The sequence below is a fragment of the Pseudophryne corroboree genome, chromosome 7 (assembly GCF_028390025.1).
Source record: "Pseudophryne corroboree isolate aPseCor3 chromosome 7, aPseCor3.hap2, whole genome shotgun sequence".
NCBI lineage: Eukaryota > Metazoa > Chordata > Amphibia > Anura > Myobatrachidae > Pseudophryne > Pseudophryne corroboree.
In genome coordinates, this window is record NC_086450.1 from 422632353 (window position 1) to 422649870 (window position 17518).

The following is a 17518-nucleotide window of genomic DNA, read 5'->3' on the forward strand; positions in this document are numbered from 1 at the left end:
CAGGCGTGGCCGGACCATTGGGGGTGGGGCCGCGGCGGCTGTGTGACGTCACACGCAGCCGCTGCGACCCGGGCAGCGAAGAGGTTCTCCCGGCCAGCCGCAGTAGCTGCGCTGGCTGGGAGTTACTCCTCAAATGCAAAAGCATCGCCGCTGTGTGATGCTTTTGCACTTCTGTGGGGGGGGGACCGGCACTGACATGCGGGCGGACTAGACCTGTGCTGGGCGTCCCCCCGCATGTCTGAGTGCCTGATCATAGCTGTGCTAAATTTAGCACAGCTACGATCAACTCGGAATGACCCCCACAGAGTTAAATGAATGCATACATATATCCGGGAGACTCATAACATCCAAGGAGATCTCCCGGCCTCCCAAGAGAGTAGGTCACCCTACTGTTTCCCGCCCTCCCTCCATAGTGCAATAGTTTGGGCTTAGTTTGCGTGATTCGCTGTGTCCCCATGGCCCCGCCCTCTGCTGCATGATGACAAAGGCATGGCATTGTGAAGTATTTGGACGTTTGTTCTGGAGGTTGATGAAGCATTTAAGTATGGCATAGGGGAGAATTATAAAAGCTTGGTGAGAGATAAAGTGGAGAATTATACAGTACCCCAATCAATCAGCTCCTAATCAAAGCCTTTAAATCGCCAGAGGCTGATTGATTAGTGCTTTAGCTCTCTCCGCTTTATCTGTGACCAAGGCTTGATAAATCTCCCCCTATATGAGAAACTGCAACTTCATACCCTCCAACTGTACCTTTTTTTTATGGTCTGTACCGATTTTTGGCTCTCCAAACTTCCATTGAAAGTATAGGAAAAGGGACGTGACCACGCCCCCTTTACCCATGGCCACGCCCCTTTTTCTAATTTGTACCGATTTTTATGTGTAAAATGTTGGAGGGTATGCAACTTTATATGTTCCCCTCCCTTCTGCCGTTGTATGCAGAAAAGTAAAAGTGAAAATGTCCATTTTACTGTTCTAGCTTTGAGTACAGCCATATACGTGAGAAGCAGTGACATGTTTACACAGCAGGCAGCAGTGAGTCCTCCTCTGTGGCCCCTTTTCTTATCACTCCCTCCCACCCTGCTCATCTCTAACCAAATGTCTGAGAAGAGAGTACAGTACATCTACCTGCAGCAGGGCAAGGGTGTGGGTCACCTGCTGGTGACCCACGTATTAAAATTGCATTTCTATTTTCCACACAGAAGTATGTAATTTTTGTACTTTTATATATTTAGGGAGACATTGGAGCTTATAGTGTACGGGGCCTACATGGCATTGGCCTCACCACCTCCACTTCTCATAATAGGCCCTTGAATATTTTCAGCCCCAGGCACATGAAACCCTTAATCCGGCCATGCCACCAGGATAATGCCATCGCCTGCAAAAGTGAGCAAGGACATGCCTCCCAACTTTCTGGGTGCCTGCCTACACATCAAATTTGGGGGCTTTTCCCTGCTGTCCCAAGAGCGAACATGTATCACCGTCGCTGCATGCCTCAGCAGTCAATGGGAATTTGGAGAGTAAGGGCTGTGACTAGAATCCTATTCACCCTCCCTCCATTTTGGTGACATGTCTATGTTATCATTAGAGATGAGCGGGTTTGGTTCGTCGAGATCCGAACCCCCCCTCCCCGAACTTCACGTGGTTTACACGGGTCCGAGGCAGCCTCGGTTCTTCCCGTCTTACATGCAAAACCCGAACGGGGGAAAACGTCATCATCCCGCTGTCGGATTCTCGCGAGATTCGGATTCCATATAAAGAGCCGCGCGTCGCCGCCATTTTCACTCGTGCATTGTAGAATGAGCGGAGAGGACGTGGCTACGTTCTCTGCCTGAATAGCCCAATATCAGCTAAATATCAGCTCAATATCTGTGCTCATTATCAGTGCTGCATTGTGGTGACCAGTATATAGTAGTACAGTACAGTAGTCCATTGCTGTATCTCGCTGCCCAGTGTCAGTTCTAGTATCCTGAACAGTGCTCAATATCTGTGCTCAGTATCAGTGCTGCATTGTGGTGACCAGTATATAGTAGTACAGTACAGTAGTCCATTGCTGTATCTCGCTGCCCAGTGTCAGTTCTAGTATCCTGAACAGTGCTCAATATCTGTGCTCAGTATCAGTGCTGCATTGTGGTGACCAGTATATAGTAGTACAGTACAGTAGTCCATTGCTGTATCTCGCTGGCCAGTGTCAGTTCTAGCAGGGACGTGCAGTCAGGGGAGGCAGGGGAGGCAGTGCCTCCCCTGTGATTAATTATTAAAATAGCAAAAAGAAGATACTTATGACACATGTTCTGTGTCATAAGTATGTTCTTTATGTTATTCTAATAATTTTAAAGCTTTAAATAGGTTTGGGAGGCACTGATAGCAGTGCCTCCCGTAGATAATGGAAACGGGGATCGAGCGGGGGGTGGAGCCAAGAAGTGGGCTGTAAAAGCCCATTGAAAAGCATAGGCAAAGCGGCACCTATAGAAGTGCCTCGCTGACATCACTGTCAGCAAGGCAGAAATGATTGGACAGCGGATCCAGTGCTGGATCCGCTGGTCCAATCATCCATACGAGGCGGCGGGACAGTAAGCTGCTCCCCTCCCTTCATCCCCCCGTAGTCCGTCACCTGCTGCTGCCTGCTGGCGATCATGTCAGGGACCCTGTGCAGAAGACAGCGGCAGCAGCGCTCCTGGAGCCGGCGCCTGTAGTGTAAGGTAAGTGGTGAAAGTTGAGCAGCGGCGGCTGGCGCTCTCCTCCTCCAGCCTCAGCAGCAGGTGTCTGTCTGTGTGTGTAGCGGAGCCGCGTCCGGAGTGCAGGGACAGCGAGAGGCGCCTGTGGTGAGTACAGCACATCTCTCTCTCTCTCTCTCTCTCTCCTGTGCATTGATGTATATAAGCATAAGTTTCAGTTTTTGCAGGTACCGGCCCTAATGGATTCTACTGGACAAGTGGACGTGATCGGCGTGGGATGTAGGTAAGTAATCTCTCTCTCATTTTTACAGGTACCCCTATTGGATTCTACTGGACAAGTGGACGTGACCGGCGTGGGATGTAGGTAAGTATGTGTGAGTGTGTAAGTGTGTTTTTAATAAACTTTTACTTTCACGGTGTGTGTGTTGTGTTTTTATTTGGGTATTTTTGTTGTTGTAGAACTACAGGTACCAGCGGGCCCATTATTTCCTCGCACGCTGGTACTTGAGGTTCCCCAAGTACCAGCAAGCGGGGGAGGCTTGCTGGGCCTTGTAGTTCCACAACAAACAACAATACTCTTTTGTTTTACACACATGGCTATCAGCCCGGCACCCACCGCCCAGGGGTGCTGGGGACAGCCTCGGGCTTCACCCCTGGCACTTGGGTGCCTGGAGGGGGAGGAACCCTTGATTTAAGGGGTCCCCACTCCTCCAGGGAACCCCGGCCAGGGGTGACTAGTTGGGGGGGGTAATTCCACGGCCGCAGGGACCTACATAAAAGTATCCCCCGGCTGTGGCATTATGTCCCTGGCTAGTGGAGCCCGGTGCTGGTTTTAAAAATACGGGGGACCCCTACATCTTTTGTCCCCCGTATTTTTGGAACCAGGACCGGACTAAGAGCCGGTGCTGGTTGTCTAAATACGGGGAACCCCTGTCAATTTTTTTCCTGGTATTTAAACAACCAAGACCGGCTCAAAGAGCCCGAGGCTGGTTATACTTAGGAGGGGGGACCTCACGCATTTTTTTTTTTTTTTAATTTTTTAACCCATTCAGACCCTTTTCCATTAAGTTAATGGAAGCCCTGGACAACAAAATTGCATTCATGTCCTCCTCCCACTCCCTTCCCAAACACTAATTTTTTATTTTTTCTATACGAATGTACAATATGTCACAAGTATGATGAGCAGGCAGGTAGCAGGCATTGGCAGCATTGGACTGAGATGCAAATTAGTGGCGGAGGGCTGGGTCAGTTGATGGTGGGTGAGTTTGTAAGCCATTGGCGGTGGCAGCAAGCAGCGGCTCAGGGCAAGTAGCGGGCATTGGCTCGGCGGCGGTAGGGGCCATTGGCAGGATTCGGCGGACATTATGGCTATAGTGCCTCACCAGCCACTGACCTCACCGCACGCCACTGAGTTCTAGTATCCTGAACAGTGCTCAATATCTGTGCTCAATATCAGTGCTGCATTGTGGTGACCAGTATATAGTAGTACAGCACAGTAGTCCAGTGCTGTTCTCGCTGCCCAGTGTCAGTTCTAGTATCCTGAACAGTGCTCAATATCTGTGCTCAGTATCAGTGCTGCATTGTGGTGACCAGTATATAGTAGTACAGTACAGTAGTCCATTGCTGTATCTCGCTGCCCAGTGTCAGTTCTAGTATCCTGAACAGTGCTCAATATCTGTGCTCAGTATCAGTGCTGCATTGTGGTGACCAGTATATAGTAGTACAGTACAGTAGTCCATTGCTGTATCTCGCTGCCCAGTGTAAGTTCTAGTATCCTGATCAATGCTCAATATCTGTGCTCAGTATCAGTGCAGCATTGTGGTGACCAGTATATAGTAGTACAGTACAGTAGTCCATTGCTGTATCTCGCTGCCCAGTGTCAGTTTCTAGTATCCTGAACAGTGCTCAATATCTGTGCTCAGTATCAGTGCTGCATTGTGATGACCAGTATATAGTAGTATAGTACAGTAGTCCATTGCTGTATCTCGCTGCCCAGTGTCAGTTCTAGTATCCTGAACAATGCTCAATATCTGTGCTCAGTATCAGTGCTGCATTGTGGTGACCAGTATATAGTAGTACAGTACAGTAGTCCATTGCTGTATCTCGCTGCCCAGTGTCAGTTCTAGTATCCTGATCAATGCTCAATATCTGTGCTCAGTATCAGTGCTGCATTGTGGTGACAAGTAAAGTAGTCCATTGCTGTATCTTGCTGCTCCGTGTCAGTTCTAGTATCCTGATCAATGCTCAATATCTGTGCTCAGTATCAGTGCTGCATTGTGGCGACCAGTATATAGTAGTACAGTACAGTAGTCCAGTGCTGTATCTCGCTGCCCGGTGTCAGTTCTAGTATCATGAACAGTGCTCAATATCTGTGCTCAGTATCAGTGCTGCATTGTGGTGACCAGTATATAGTAGTACAGTACAGTAGTCCATTGCTGTATCTCGCTGCCCAGTGTCAGTTCTAGTATCCTGATCAATGCTCAGTATCAGTGCTGCATTGTGGTGACAAGTACAGTAGTCCATTGCTGTATCTTGCTGCTCCGTGTCAGTTCTAGTATCCTGATCAATGCTCAATATCTGTGCTCAGTATCAGTGTTGCATTGTGGCGACCAGTATATAGTAGTACAGTCCAGTAGTCCAGTGCTGTATCTCGCTGCCCAGTGTCAGTTCTAGTATCATGAACAGTGCTCAATATATGTGCTCAGTATCAGTGCTGCATTGTGGTGACCAGTATATAGTAGTACAGTACAGTAGTCCATTGCTGTATCTTGCTGCTCCGTGTCAGTTCTAGTATCCTGATCAATGCTCAATATCTGTGCTCAGTATCAGTGTTGCATTGTGGCGACCAGTATATAGTAGTACAGTCCAGTAGTCCAGTGCTGTATCTCGCTGCCCAGTGTCAGTTCTAGTATCATGAACAGTGCTCAATATATGTGCTCAGTATCAGTGCTGCATTGTGGTGACCAGTATATAGTAGTACAGTACAGTAGTCCATTGCTGTATCCCGCTGCCCACTGTCAGTTCTAGTATCCTGAACAGTGCTCAATATCTGTGCTTAATATCAGTGCTGCATTGTGGTGACCAGTATATAGTAGTACAGCACAGTAGTCCAGTGCTGTTCTCGCTGCCCAGTGTCAGTTCTAGTATCCTGAACAGTGCTTAATATCTGTGGTCAATATCAGTGCTGCATTGTGGTGACCAGTATATAGTAGTACAGTACAGTAGTCCAGTGCTGTTCTCACTGCCCAGTGTCAGTTCTAGTATCCTGAACAGTGCTCAATATCTGTGCTCAGTATTAGTGCTGCATTGTGGTGACCAGTATATAGTAGTACAGTACAGTAGTCCATTGCTGTATCTCGCTGCCCAGTGTCAGTTATAGTATCCTGAACAGTGCTCAATATCTGTGCTCAGTATCAGTGCTGCATTGTGGTGACCAGTATATAGTAGTACAGTACAGTAGTCCATTGCTGTATCTCGCTGCCCAGTGTCAGTTCTAGTATCCTGAACAGTGCTCAATATCTGTGCTCAGTATCAGTGCTGCATTGTGATGACCAGTATATAGTAGTATAGTACAGTAGTCCATTGCTGTATCTCGCTGCCCAGTGTCAGTTCTAGTATCATGAACAGTGCTCAATATCTGTGCTCAGTATCAGTGCTGCATTGTGGTGACCAGTATATAGTAGTACAGTACAGTAGTCCATTGCTGTATCTCGCTGCCCAGTGTCAGTTCTAGTATCCTGAACAGTGCTCAATATCTGTGCTCAGTATTAGTGCTGCATTGTGGTGACCAGTATATAGTAGTACAGTACAGTAGTCCATTGCTGTATCTCGCGGCCCATTGTCAGTTCTAGTATCCTGATCAATGCTCAATATCTGTGCTCAGTATCAGTGCTGCATTGTGGTGACCAGTATATAGTAGTACAGTACAGTAGTCCATTGCTGTATCTCGCTGCCCAGTGTCAGTTCTAGTATCCTGAACAATGCTCAATATCTGTGCTCAGTATCAGTGCTGCATTGTGGTGACCAGTATATAGTAGTACAGTACAGTAGTCCATTGCTGTATCTCGCTGCTCAGTGTCAGGTTCTAGTATCCTGAACAGTGCTCAATATCTGTGCTCAGTATTAGTGTTGCATTGTGGTGACCAGTATATAGTAGTACAGTACAGTAGTCCATTGCTGTATCTCGCTGCCCAGTGTCAGTTCTAGTATCCTGATCAATGCTCAATGTCTGTGCTCAGTATCAGTGCTGCATTGTGGTGACAAGTACAGTAGTCCATTGCTGTATCTTGCTGCTCCGTGTCAGTTCTAGTATCCTGATCAATGCTCAATATCTGTGCTCAGTATCAGTGCTGCATTGTGGCGACCAGTATATAGTAGTACAGTACAGTAGTCCAGTGCTGTATCTCGCTGCCCAGTGTCAGTTCTAGTATCATGAACAGTGCTCAATATCTGTGCTCGGTATCAGTGCTGCATTGTGGTGACCAGTATATAGTAGTACAGTACAGTAGTCCAATGCTGTATCCCGCTGCCCACTGTCAATTCTAGTATCCTGAACAGTGCTCAATATCTGTGCTTAATATCAGTGCTGCATTGTGGTGACCAGTATATAGTAGTGATGAGCGGGTTCGGTTTTACTCGGTTTTACTCGGTTCTCAAAACCGAATCTTATTGGCTATCCAAAACACGTGACATCAGTGAGCCAATAAGATTCGGTTTTGAGAACCGAGTAAAACCGAGTAAAACCGAATCCGCTCATCACTAGTATGTAGTAGTACAGCACAGTAGTCCAGTGCTGTTCTCGCTGCCCAGTGTCAGTTCTAGTATCCTGAACAGTGCTCAATATCTGTGGTCAATATCAGTGCTGCATTGTGGTGACCAGTATATAGTAGTACAGTACAGTAGTCCAGTGCTGTTCTCACTGCCCAGTGTCAGTTCTAGTATCCTGAACAGTGCTCAATATCTGTTCTCAGTATCAGTGCTGCATTGTGGTGACCAGTATATAGTAGTATAGTACAGTAGTCCATTGCTGTATCTCGCTGCTCAGTGTCAGTTCTAGTATCCTGAACAGTGCTCAATATCTGTGCTCAGTATTAGTGCTGCATTGTGGTGACCAGTATATAGTAGTACAGTACAGTAGTCCATTGCTGTATCTCGCTGCCCAGTGTCACTTATAGTATCCTGAACAGTGCTCAGTATCTGTGCTCAGTATCAGTGCTGCATTGTGGTGACCAGTATATAGTAGTACAGTACAGTAGTCCAATGCTGTATCTCGCTGCCCAGTGTCAGTTCTAGTTTCCTCATCAGTGCTCAATATCTGTGCTCAGTATCAGTGCTGCATTGTGGTGACCAGTATATAGTAGTACAGTACAGTAGTCCAGTGCTGTTCTCGCTGCCCAGTGTCAGTTCTAGTTTCCTCATCAGTGCTCAATATCTGTGCTCAGTATCAGTGCTGCATTGTGGTGACTAAAAGTCCAGTGTCTTGTGCTGCATCCTGCTGCTGTAGGGTGCTGTGGTAGTGTCCTGTCACTGTGCATAGGTCATCATCATTCCAGTCACAGTGGTATCTGGTATCTCTCTAGTGGTATCTAATTCCAGACATTACTGCCGTCTAATTCCAGATATATTACTGGCATATAATTCCACACATTAAAATATGGAGAACAAAAATGTGGAGGGTAAAATAGGGAAAGATCAAGATCCACTTCCACCTAGTGCTGAAGCTGCTGCCACTAGTCATGGCAGAGACGATGAAATGCCATCAACGTCGTCTGCCAAGGCCGATGCCCAATGTCATAGTAGAGAGCATGTAAAATGCAAAAAACAAAAGTTCAGTAAAATGACCCAAAAATCTAAATTAAAAGCATCTGAGGAGAAGCATAAACTTGCCGATATGCCATTTACGACACGGAGTGGCAAGGAACGGCTGAGGCCCTGGCCTATGTTCATGACTAGTGGTTCAGCTTCACATGAGGATGGAAGCACTCATCCTCCCGCTAGAAAAATGAAAAGAGTTAAGCTGGCAAAGCACAGCAAAGAACTGTGCGTTCTTCTAAATCACAAATCCCCAAGGAGAGTCCAATTGTGTCGGTTGCGATGCCTGACCTTCCCAACACTGGACGGGAAGAGGTGGCTCCTTCCACCATTTACACGCCCCCTGCAAGTGCTGGAAGGAGCACCCACAGTCCAGTTCCTGATAGTCAAATTGAAGATGTCACTGTTGAAGAGGTGGTCTTCAGTATGCCGGCGGTCGGGCTCCCGGCGACCAGCATACCGGCGCCGGGAGCCCGACAGCCGGCATACCGACACTTATTCTCCCTTGTGGGGGTCCATGACCCCCCTGGAGGGAGAATAAAATAGTGTGGCGCGCATAGCATGCCACGTTGCCTGTAGCGTGGCAAGCGCAGCGAGCCCGCAAGGGGCTCATTTGCGCTCGCCACACTGTCGGTAAGCCGGCGGCCGGCCTCCCGGCGCCGGTATGCTGGTCGCCGGGAGGCCGGCCGCAGGCAGATCGTAGTGAACCCCTGTTGAAGTACACCAGGATGAGGATATGGGTGTTGCTGGTGCTGAGGAGGAAATTGACAAGGAGGATTCTGATGGAGAGGTGGTTTGTTTAAGTCAAGCACCCGGGGATACACCTGTTGTCCATGGGATGAATAAGGCCATTGACATGCCTGGTCAAAATACAAAAAAAATCACCTCTTCGGTGTGGAATTATTTCAACAGAAATGCGGACAACTGGTGTCAAGCCGTATGTTGCCTTTGTCAAGTGTAATAAGTAGGGGTAAGGACGTTAACCACCTAGCAGTCCACTGACAACTAAGGGGGTAATTCTGAGTTGATCGCAGCAGCAAGTTTGTTAGCAATTGGGCAAAACCATGTGCACTGCAGGGGGGTCAGATATAACATTTGCAGAGAGAGTTACATTTGGGTGGGTTATTTCGTTTCTGTGCAGGGTAAATACTGGTTGCTTAATTTTACACTGCAATTTAAATTTCAGTTTGAACACACCCCACCCAAATCTAACTCTCTCTGCACGTTATATCTGTCCCCACTGCAGTGCACATGGTTTTGCCCAACTGCTAACAAATTTGCTGCTGCGATCAACTCAGAATTACCCCCTAAATCCCTTCTTCCTAATGTAACCAAGCTCCTGCAAACCACACCACCAACTCCCTCAATGTCAGTTTTCTCCTTAGACAGGAACGCCAATAGTCCTGCAGGCCATGTCACTGGCAAGTCTGACAAGTCCTCTCCTAACTGGGATTCCTCCGATGGATCCTTGAGTGTAACGCCTACTGCTGCTGGCGCTGCTGTTGTTGCTGCTGGGAGTCGATCGTCATCCCAGAGGGGAAGTCGGAAGACCACTTGTACTACTTCCAGTAAGCAATTGACTGTCCAACAGTCCTTTGCGAGGAAGATGAAATATCACAGCAGTCATCCTGTTCCAAAGCGGAAAACTCAGGCCTTGACAACTATGTTGGTGTTAGACGTGCGTCCGGTATCCGCCGTTAGTTCACAGGGACTTAGAGAATTGCTTTAGGTAGTGTGTCTCCGGTACCAAATCCCATCTAGGTTCCACTTCTCTGTCAGCATCCGGAGTCTTACCGGTACGCTGGGGCCGCAGCGCTGGCTTCTCTGGCGGTGTGCGGGCAGCGGCGGAGGTGGGCTGCTGCGCCGGGTCTGTGGGCGGCAGTGGCGGCGGTGAGGGGTTCCGCTCGTGGCGGCGGGATGCCACTACAGCGGGTCGCTCTTGCTGAGCCGTTGCTAGGAGACCAGAGGCAGTGAGCAATGTGGCTTTGCAGAAAGGTCTGCATTACTGGGCGCTGCCATGTTGGAGACCAAGTTTTAAGCATAGTTCCTGTTTCCTGTTTCTTCCAGCCAATCCAGGGGAAACTCTCCCTATAAAAGGGGGCTGGTTTAGGACAGGGACGCCAGTGCTTCAAGTTACAACCCTGTTGTAGGTGCTTTAGCCTGTGCTCCCAGGATCCTTGTCGTATTCTGGTTACTCCTGATCCTGCTTGGTCGGTTCTCTGTTGCTGCTGCAGTCCTGCCGTTCCTAACCTGCTACTGCATGTGGAAGCGTTCCTGGAAAACCCGGTCTAGTAAGACTCTTTGGGCACAGTCGGCCCCCGGGTCTTCTATCTCGTCTTTCAAGCCACACTCCACAGATATACGTCACTAGCCACGTCTTTGTACCACCGACCACAATCTGCAGATTGGGGGTAATTCCAAGTTGATCGCAGCAGGAAATTTTTTAGCAGTTGGGCAAAACCATGTGCACTGCAGGAGGGGCAGATATAACATGTGCAGAGAGAGATAGATTTGGGTGGGGTGAGTTCAATCTGCAATCTAAATTGCAGTGTAAAAATAAAGCAGCCAGTATTTACCCTGCACAGAAACAAAATAACCCACCCAAATCTAACTCTTTCTGCAAATGTCATATCTGCCCCCCCCTGCAGTGCACATGGTTTTGCCCAACTGCTAAAAACTTTCCTGCTGCGATCAACTTGGAATTACCCCCATTGTTATCTTCAGCCTCATCCTCCAAACCACAGTCCACTGTCCTTGTCTCCAGCCACGTCTTCAACTACCATCCACAGTTCCACAGTTCATTATCTACAGTCTCGTCTTTAAATTACAGTCCACAGTTCTTTGCCTCCAGCCACGTCTTTTAACCACTATCCACAGTTCCGCAGTTCATTATTCACAACCTCGTCTTTCAAGCCACGACCTGCAGTTCTTTATCCGCAACGACGTTCTTTAACCATCGTGCTCCAGCCACAGTTCTCTACCTCAGCCCTGTACATAATAAATACTATTCATTGACTCTCAACCTCGCCTACGTTCTTCATTGCTCCATGTCCCATGCGAAGGAACTATATCCAACCCCCTCATCTTGTTCACCCACAGCCAACTACCTCCTCGGGCAAGTCTCAGCTGCCGGATCCTCAAACTTTGCTAGACGTGACATTCTCTAGGCAGGCGATACCGAGAATGTACACAGACGTCAGAGAAAGAGTCACCAGTGTCCTAAAAAAAGCAGTTTTACCCAATGTCCACTAAACTATGGACATGTGGAGAAGTGGAGCAGGGCAGACTAAGGACTATATAACTGTGACAGCCCACTGGGTAGATGTATTGCCTCCCGCAGCAAGAACAGCAGCGGCGGCACCAGTAGCAGCATCTCGCAAACGCCAACTCGTTCCTAGGCAGGCTACACTTTGTATCACCGCTTTCCATAAGAGGTACACAGCTGAGGAACATCATCGCAGATTGGCTTACCCCAAATGGACTCTCCTGGGGATTTGTGACATCGGACAACGCCACCAATATTGTGCGTGCATTACATGTGGGCAAATTCCAGCACGTCCCATGTTTTGCACATTCAATGAATTTGGTGGTGCAGAATTTAAAAAAAAACGACAGGGGCGTGCAAGAGATGCTGTCGGTGGCCCGAAGAATTGCGGGCCACTTTCGGCATTCAGCCACCGCGTGCCGAAGACTGGAGCACCAGCAAACACTCCTGAACAGCTGAAGCAAGAGGTGGTAACGAGGTGGAATTCAACCCCCTATATGCTTCAGAGGATGGAGGAGCAGCAAAAGGCCATTCAAGCCTATACATCTGCCTACGATATAGGCAAAGGAGGGGGTATGCACCTGACTCAAGCGCAGTGGAGAATGATTTCAACGTTGTGCAAGGTTCTGCAACCCTTTGAACTTGCCACACGTGAAGTCAGTTCAGACACTGCCAGCCTGAGTCAGGTCTAGTAAGACTCTTTGGGCACAGTCGGCCCCCGGGTCTTCTATCTCGTCTTTCAAGCCACACTCCACAGATATACGTCACTAGCCACGTCTTTGTACCACCGACCACAATCTGCAGATTGGGGGTAATTCCAAGTTGATCGCAGCAGGAAATTTTTTAGCAGTTGGGCAAAACCATGTGCACTGCAGGAGGGGCAGATATAACATGTGCAGAGAGAGATAGATTTGGGTGGGGTGAGTTCAATCTGCAATCTAAATTGCAGTGTAAAAATAAAGCAGCCAGTATTTACCCTGCACAGAAACAAAATAACCCACCCAAATCTAACTCTTTCTGCAAATGTCATATCTGCCCCCCCCCTGCAGTGCACATGGTTTTGCCCAACTGCTAAAAACTTTCCTGCTGCGATCAACTTGGAATTACCCCCATTGTTATCTTCAGCCTCATCCTCCAAACCACAGTCCACTGTCCTTGTCTCCAGCCACGTCTTCAACTACCATCCACAGTTCCACAGTTCATTATCTACAGTCTCGTCTTTAAATTACAGTCCACAGTTCTTTGCCTCCAGCCACGTCTTTTAACCACTATCCACAGTTCCGCAGTTCATTATTCACAACCTCGTCTTTCAAGCCACGACCTGCAGTTCTTTATCCGCAACGACGTTCTTTAACCATCGTGCTCCAGCCACAGTTCTCTACCTCAGCCCTGTACATAATAAATACTATTCATTGACTCTCAACCTCGCCTACGTTCTTCATTGCTCCATGTCCCATGCGAAGGAACTATATCCAACCCCCTCATCTTGTTCACCCACAGCCAACTACCTCCTCGGGCAAGTCTCAGCTGCCGGATCCTCAAACTTTGCTAGACGTGACATTCTCTAGGCAGGCGATACCGAGAATGTACACAGACGTCAGAGAAAGAGTCACCAGTGTCCTAAAAAAAGCAGTTTTACCCAATGTCCACTAAACTATGGACATGTGGAGAAGTGGAGCAGGGCAGACTAAGGACTATATAACTGTGACAGCCCACTGGGTAGATGTATTGCCTCCCGCAGCAAGAACAGCAGCGGCGGCACCAGTAGCAGCATCTCGCAAACGCCAACTCGTTCCTAGGCAGGCTACACTTTGTATCACCGCTTTCCATAAGAGGTACACAGCTGAGGAACATCATCGCAGATTGGCTTACCCCAAATGGACTCTCCTGGGGATTTGTGACATCGGACAACGCCACCAATATTGTGCGTGCATTACATGTGGGCAAATTCCAGCACGTCCCATGTTTTGCACATTCAATGAATTTGGTGGTGCAGAATTTAAAAAAAAACGACAGGGGCGTGCAAGAGATGCTGTCGGTGGCCCGAAGAATTGCGGGCCACTTTCGGCATTCAGCCACCGCGTGCCGAAGACTGGAGCACCAGCAAACACTCCTGAACAGCTGAAGCAAGAGGTGGTAACGAGGTGGAATTCAACCCCCTATATGCTTCAGAGGATGGAGGAGCAGCAAAAGGCCATTCAAGCCTATACATCTGCCTACGATATAGGCAAAGGAGGGGGTATGCACCTGACTCAAGCGCAGTGGAGAATGATTTCAACGTTGTGCAAGGTTCTGCAACCCTTTGAACTTGCCACACGTGAAGTCAGTTCAGACACTGCCAGCCTGAGTCAGGTCATTCCCCTCATCAGGCTTTTGCAGAAGCAGCTGGAGAGATTGAAGGAGGAGCTAAGACGGAGCGATTCCGCTAAGCATGTGGGACTTGTGGATGGAGCCCTTCATTCGCTTAACCAGGATTCACGGGTGGTCAATCTGTTGAAATCCGAGCACTACATTTTGGCCACCGTGCTCGATCCTAGGTTTAAAGCCTACGTTGTATCTCTCTTTCTGGCAGACACAAGTCTGCAGATGTTCAAAGACCTGATGGTGAGACAATTGTCAAGTCAAGCGGAACGTGACCCGCCAACAGCTCCTCCTTCATTTTCTCACGCCACTGGAGCTGCCAGGAAAAGGATAAAATTTCCAAAACCACCCGCTGGCGGTGATGTAGGGCAGTCAGGCGCGATAGCTGACATCTGGTCCGGACTGAAGGACCTGCCAACGATTACTGACATGTCGTCTACTGTCACTGCATATGATTCTGTCACCATTGAAAGAATGGTGGAGGATTATATGAGTGACAGCATCACTGTAGGCATGTCAGACAGTCCGTACGTATACTGGCAGGAAAAAGAGGCAATTTGGAGGCCCTTGCACAAACTGGCTTTATTTGACCTATGTTGCCCCCCCTCCAGTGTGTACTCCGAAAGAGTGTTTAGTGCAGCCGGTCACCTTGTCAGTGATCGGCGTAGGAGGTTACTTCCAGAAAATGTGGAGAAGATGATGTTCATCAAATGAATTATAATCAATTCCTTCGTGGAGACATTTACCAGCAATTGCCTCCAGAAAGTACACAGGGACCTGTGATGGTGGATTCCAGTGGGGACGAATTAATACTCTGTGAGGAGGGGGATGTACACAGTGAAAGGGGTGAGGAATCGGACGATGAGGAGGAGGTGGACATCTTGCCTCTGTAGAGCCAGTTTGTGCAAGGAGAGATTGATTGCTTCTTTTTTGGTGGGGGCCCAAACCAAACAGTCATTTCAGCCACAGTCGTGTGGCAGACCCTGTTGCTGAAATGATGGGTTTGTTAAAGTGTGCATGTCCTGTTTATACAACATAAGGGTGGGTGGGAGGGCCCAAGGACAATTCCATCTTGCACCTCTTTTTTTTTTTATATATATCTTTGCATCATGTGCTGTTTGGGGACTATTTTTTTAAGTGCCATCCTGTCTGACACTGCAGTGCCACTCCTAGATGGGCCAGGTGTTTGTGCCGCCCACTTGGGTTGCTTAGCTTAGTCATCCAGCGACCTCGGTGCAAATTTTAGGACTAAAAATAATATTGTGAGGAGTGAGGTGTTCAGAATAGACTGGAAATGAGTGGAAATTATGGTTATTGAGGTTAATAATACTATGGGATCAAAATTACCCCCAAATTCTATGATTTATGCTGTTTTTGAGGTTTTTTTTTTTAAAACGCACCCGAATCAAAAACGCACCCGAACCCTACAAAAATTCTTAAGGGAGGTTTTGCCAAAACGCATCTGAATCCAAAACACGGCCGCGGAAACGAATCCAAAACCAAAACACAAAACCCGAAAAATGTCCGGTGCACATCTCTAGTTATCATAACGCGGCAACACCCATCTGCCGAATTCCTGCATCTGAAACATACCGAGGAACGCTGGAGTTGGGAAATCAGGACTGTCCCACCGAAGATGGGACAGTTGCGAGGTCTGCATCTGTCACTGCTACGCTCCCTGTTGTAAGGAATACCATTGCGTCACTTAGCAAGCAAAGACTTACCATAGTCCAGCTCTGTGGCAGGCCATTTATTTGTGGTCCAGAAATATGGCGTCTAATAATAAAGGAGACAAAAATAAAACATTTTACAAATGTAGCCGTAGTAATAGGAGGTGCTGGGTATAAAGGGGGGGGGGAGCTCTCTTCTTGAGGGCATCTATTTACCAGCTGATCACAGAGACAGTTGACTAGGGGGGACATCTACTAAGCAGTGATAAGAGCGGAGAAGTGAGCCAGTGGAGAAGTTGCCCAACCAATCAGCACTGAAGCAACATCTATAATTTGCATACTATAAAATGATACAGAGCTGCTGATTGGTTGATGGGGAACCTTCTCCACTGACTAAATGTCCCCCAAAGGTAAGAAAAATGTATGCCACCGGATGGCACAATATATAAGTGGAAATATCTTCTAAGCTCAGCTGAGGTGATTGCTTTAGTATTAATATGGTAATTCACGTGCGCTGCAGATGTAATAATTATTGTATGGAGCAAACAAGGCAGAGGGGAAGAACATAATACAGTATGTGTGAGCTGATATCACATCCTGCAAAGAAGAAAAAACTGGCGCTAGTTTGTGTTTCTCCAATAATAATAAACGTGGATGGATAAGAAATATATATAAATAAGAATTTATTTAGTATAAAACATGTGTACCATATATACTTATTTTTAAAAAAACATGCAAATTGGGCATATAGAAAAACTGAGAAGTAGAATTAAGATGTAGCTGCTAGATAGTGTCCACATAAAGTGTTACAAGCTGCTACCACATTGCTCCACTTTAATGAGGATCCAGATATGGACTTTTGAACCTAGGGAGTCATTCCGAGTTGTTCGCTCGTTATTTTTTTTTCGCAACGGAGCGATTAGTCGCTAATGCGCATGCGCAGTGTCGGCAGTGCGACTGCGCCAAGTAAATTTGCTATGCAGTTAGGTTTTTTACTCACGGCATTACAAGGTTTTTTCTTCGTTCTGGTGATCGTAATGTGATTGACAGGAAGTGGGTGTTTCTGGGCGGAAACTGGACGTTTTATGGGAGTGTGTGAAAAAACGCTGCCGTTTCTGGGAAAAAGTAGAGATGAGCGGGTTCGGTTCCTCTGAATCCGAACCCGCCCGAACTTCAGGTTTTTTACACGGGTCCGAGCAGGCTCGGATCTTCCCGCCTTGCTCGGCTAACCCGAGCGCGCCCGAACGTCATCATCACGCTGTCGGATTCTCGTGAGGCTCGGATTCTATCGCGAGACTCGGATTCTATATAAGGAGCCGCGCGTCGCCGCCATTTTCACACGTGCATTGAGAGTCATAGGGAGAGGACGTGGCTGGCGTCCTCTCCGTTTAGAGAAGAGAGAGACACAGTATTTTGGGGAGCATTATTAGGAGGAGTACTACTATACTGTATACTACTATACTACTTGCTGAAGTGATATTTATAGATTAGATAGTGTGACTGTAAGTGTATTATCTGACTTGTGGGGGAGACACTGACAGTGGGGAGCAGTTAGAGTCTGAGAGCAGGACTCAGGAGTACATATAACGTACAGTGCACACTTTTGCTGCCAGAGTCAGTGCCACACTGCCATTGTTGTGACCACACTGACCACCAGTATAATAATAATATATTTTGTGATTGTCTGCTTAGGCCTCGGAGTACTAGTTGCAAGTTGCAACGTGACCTGAAGTGAC

The 17518-nt window shown here is 47.8% G+C and overlaps 1 protein-coding gene across 3 annotated transcripts in view; it reads right to left on the minus strand.

Moving 5' to 3' along the window:
- Positions 1–17518, minus strand: part of RGS11 (regulator of G protein signaling 11) — a 350999-nt gene that overhangs the window by 131197 nt on the left and 202284 nt on the right. For all 3 annotated transcript variants that reach the window (XM_063934814.1, XM_063934815.1, XM_063934816.1), the window contains exon 5: positions 15837–15888. In XM_063934814.1, the coding sequence (XP_063790884.1) occupies positions 15837–15888 (52 nt within the window). The remainder of the gene's footprint in view (positions 1–15836; positions 15889–17518) is intronic.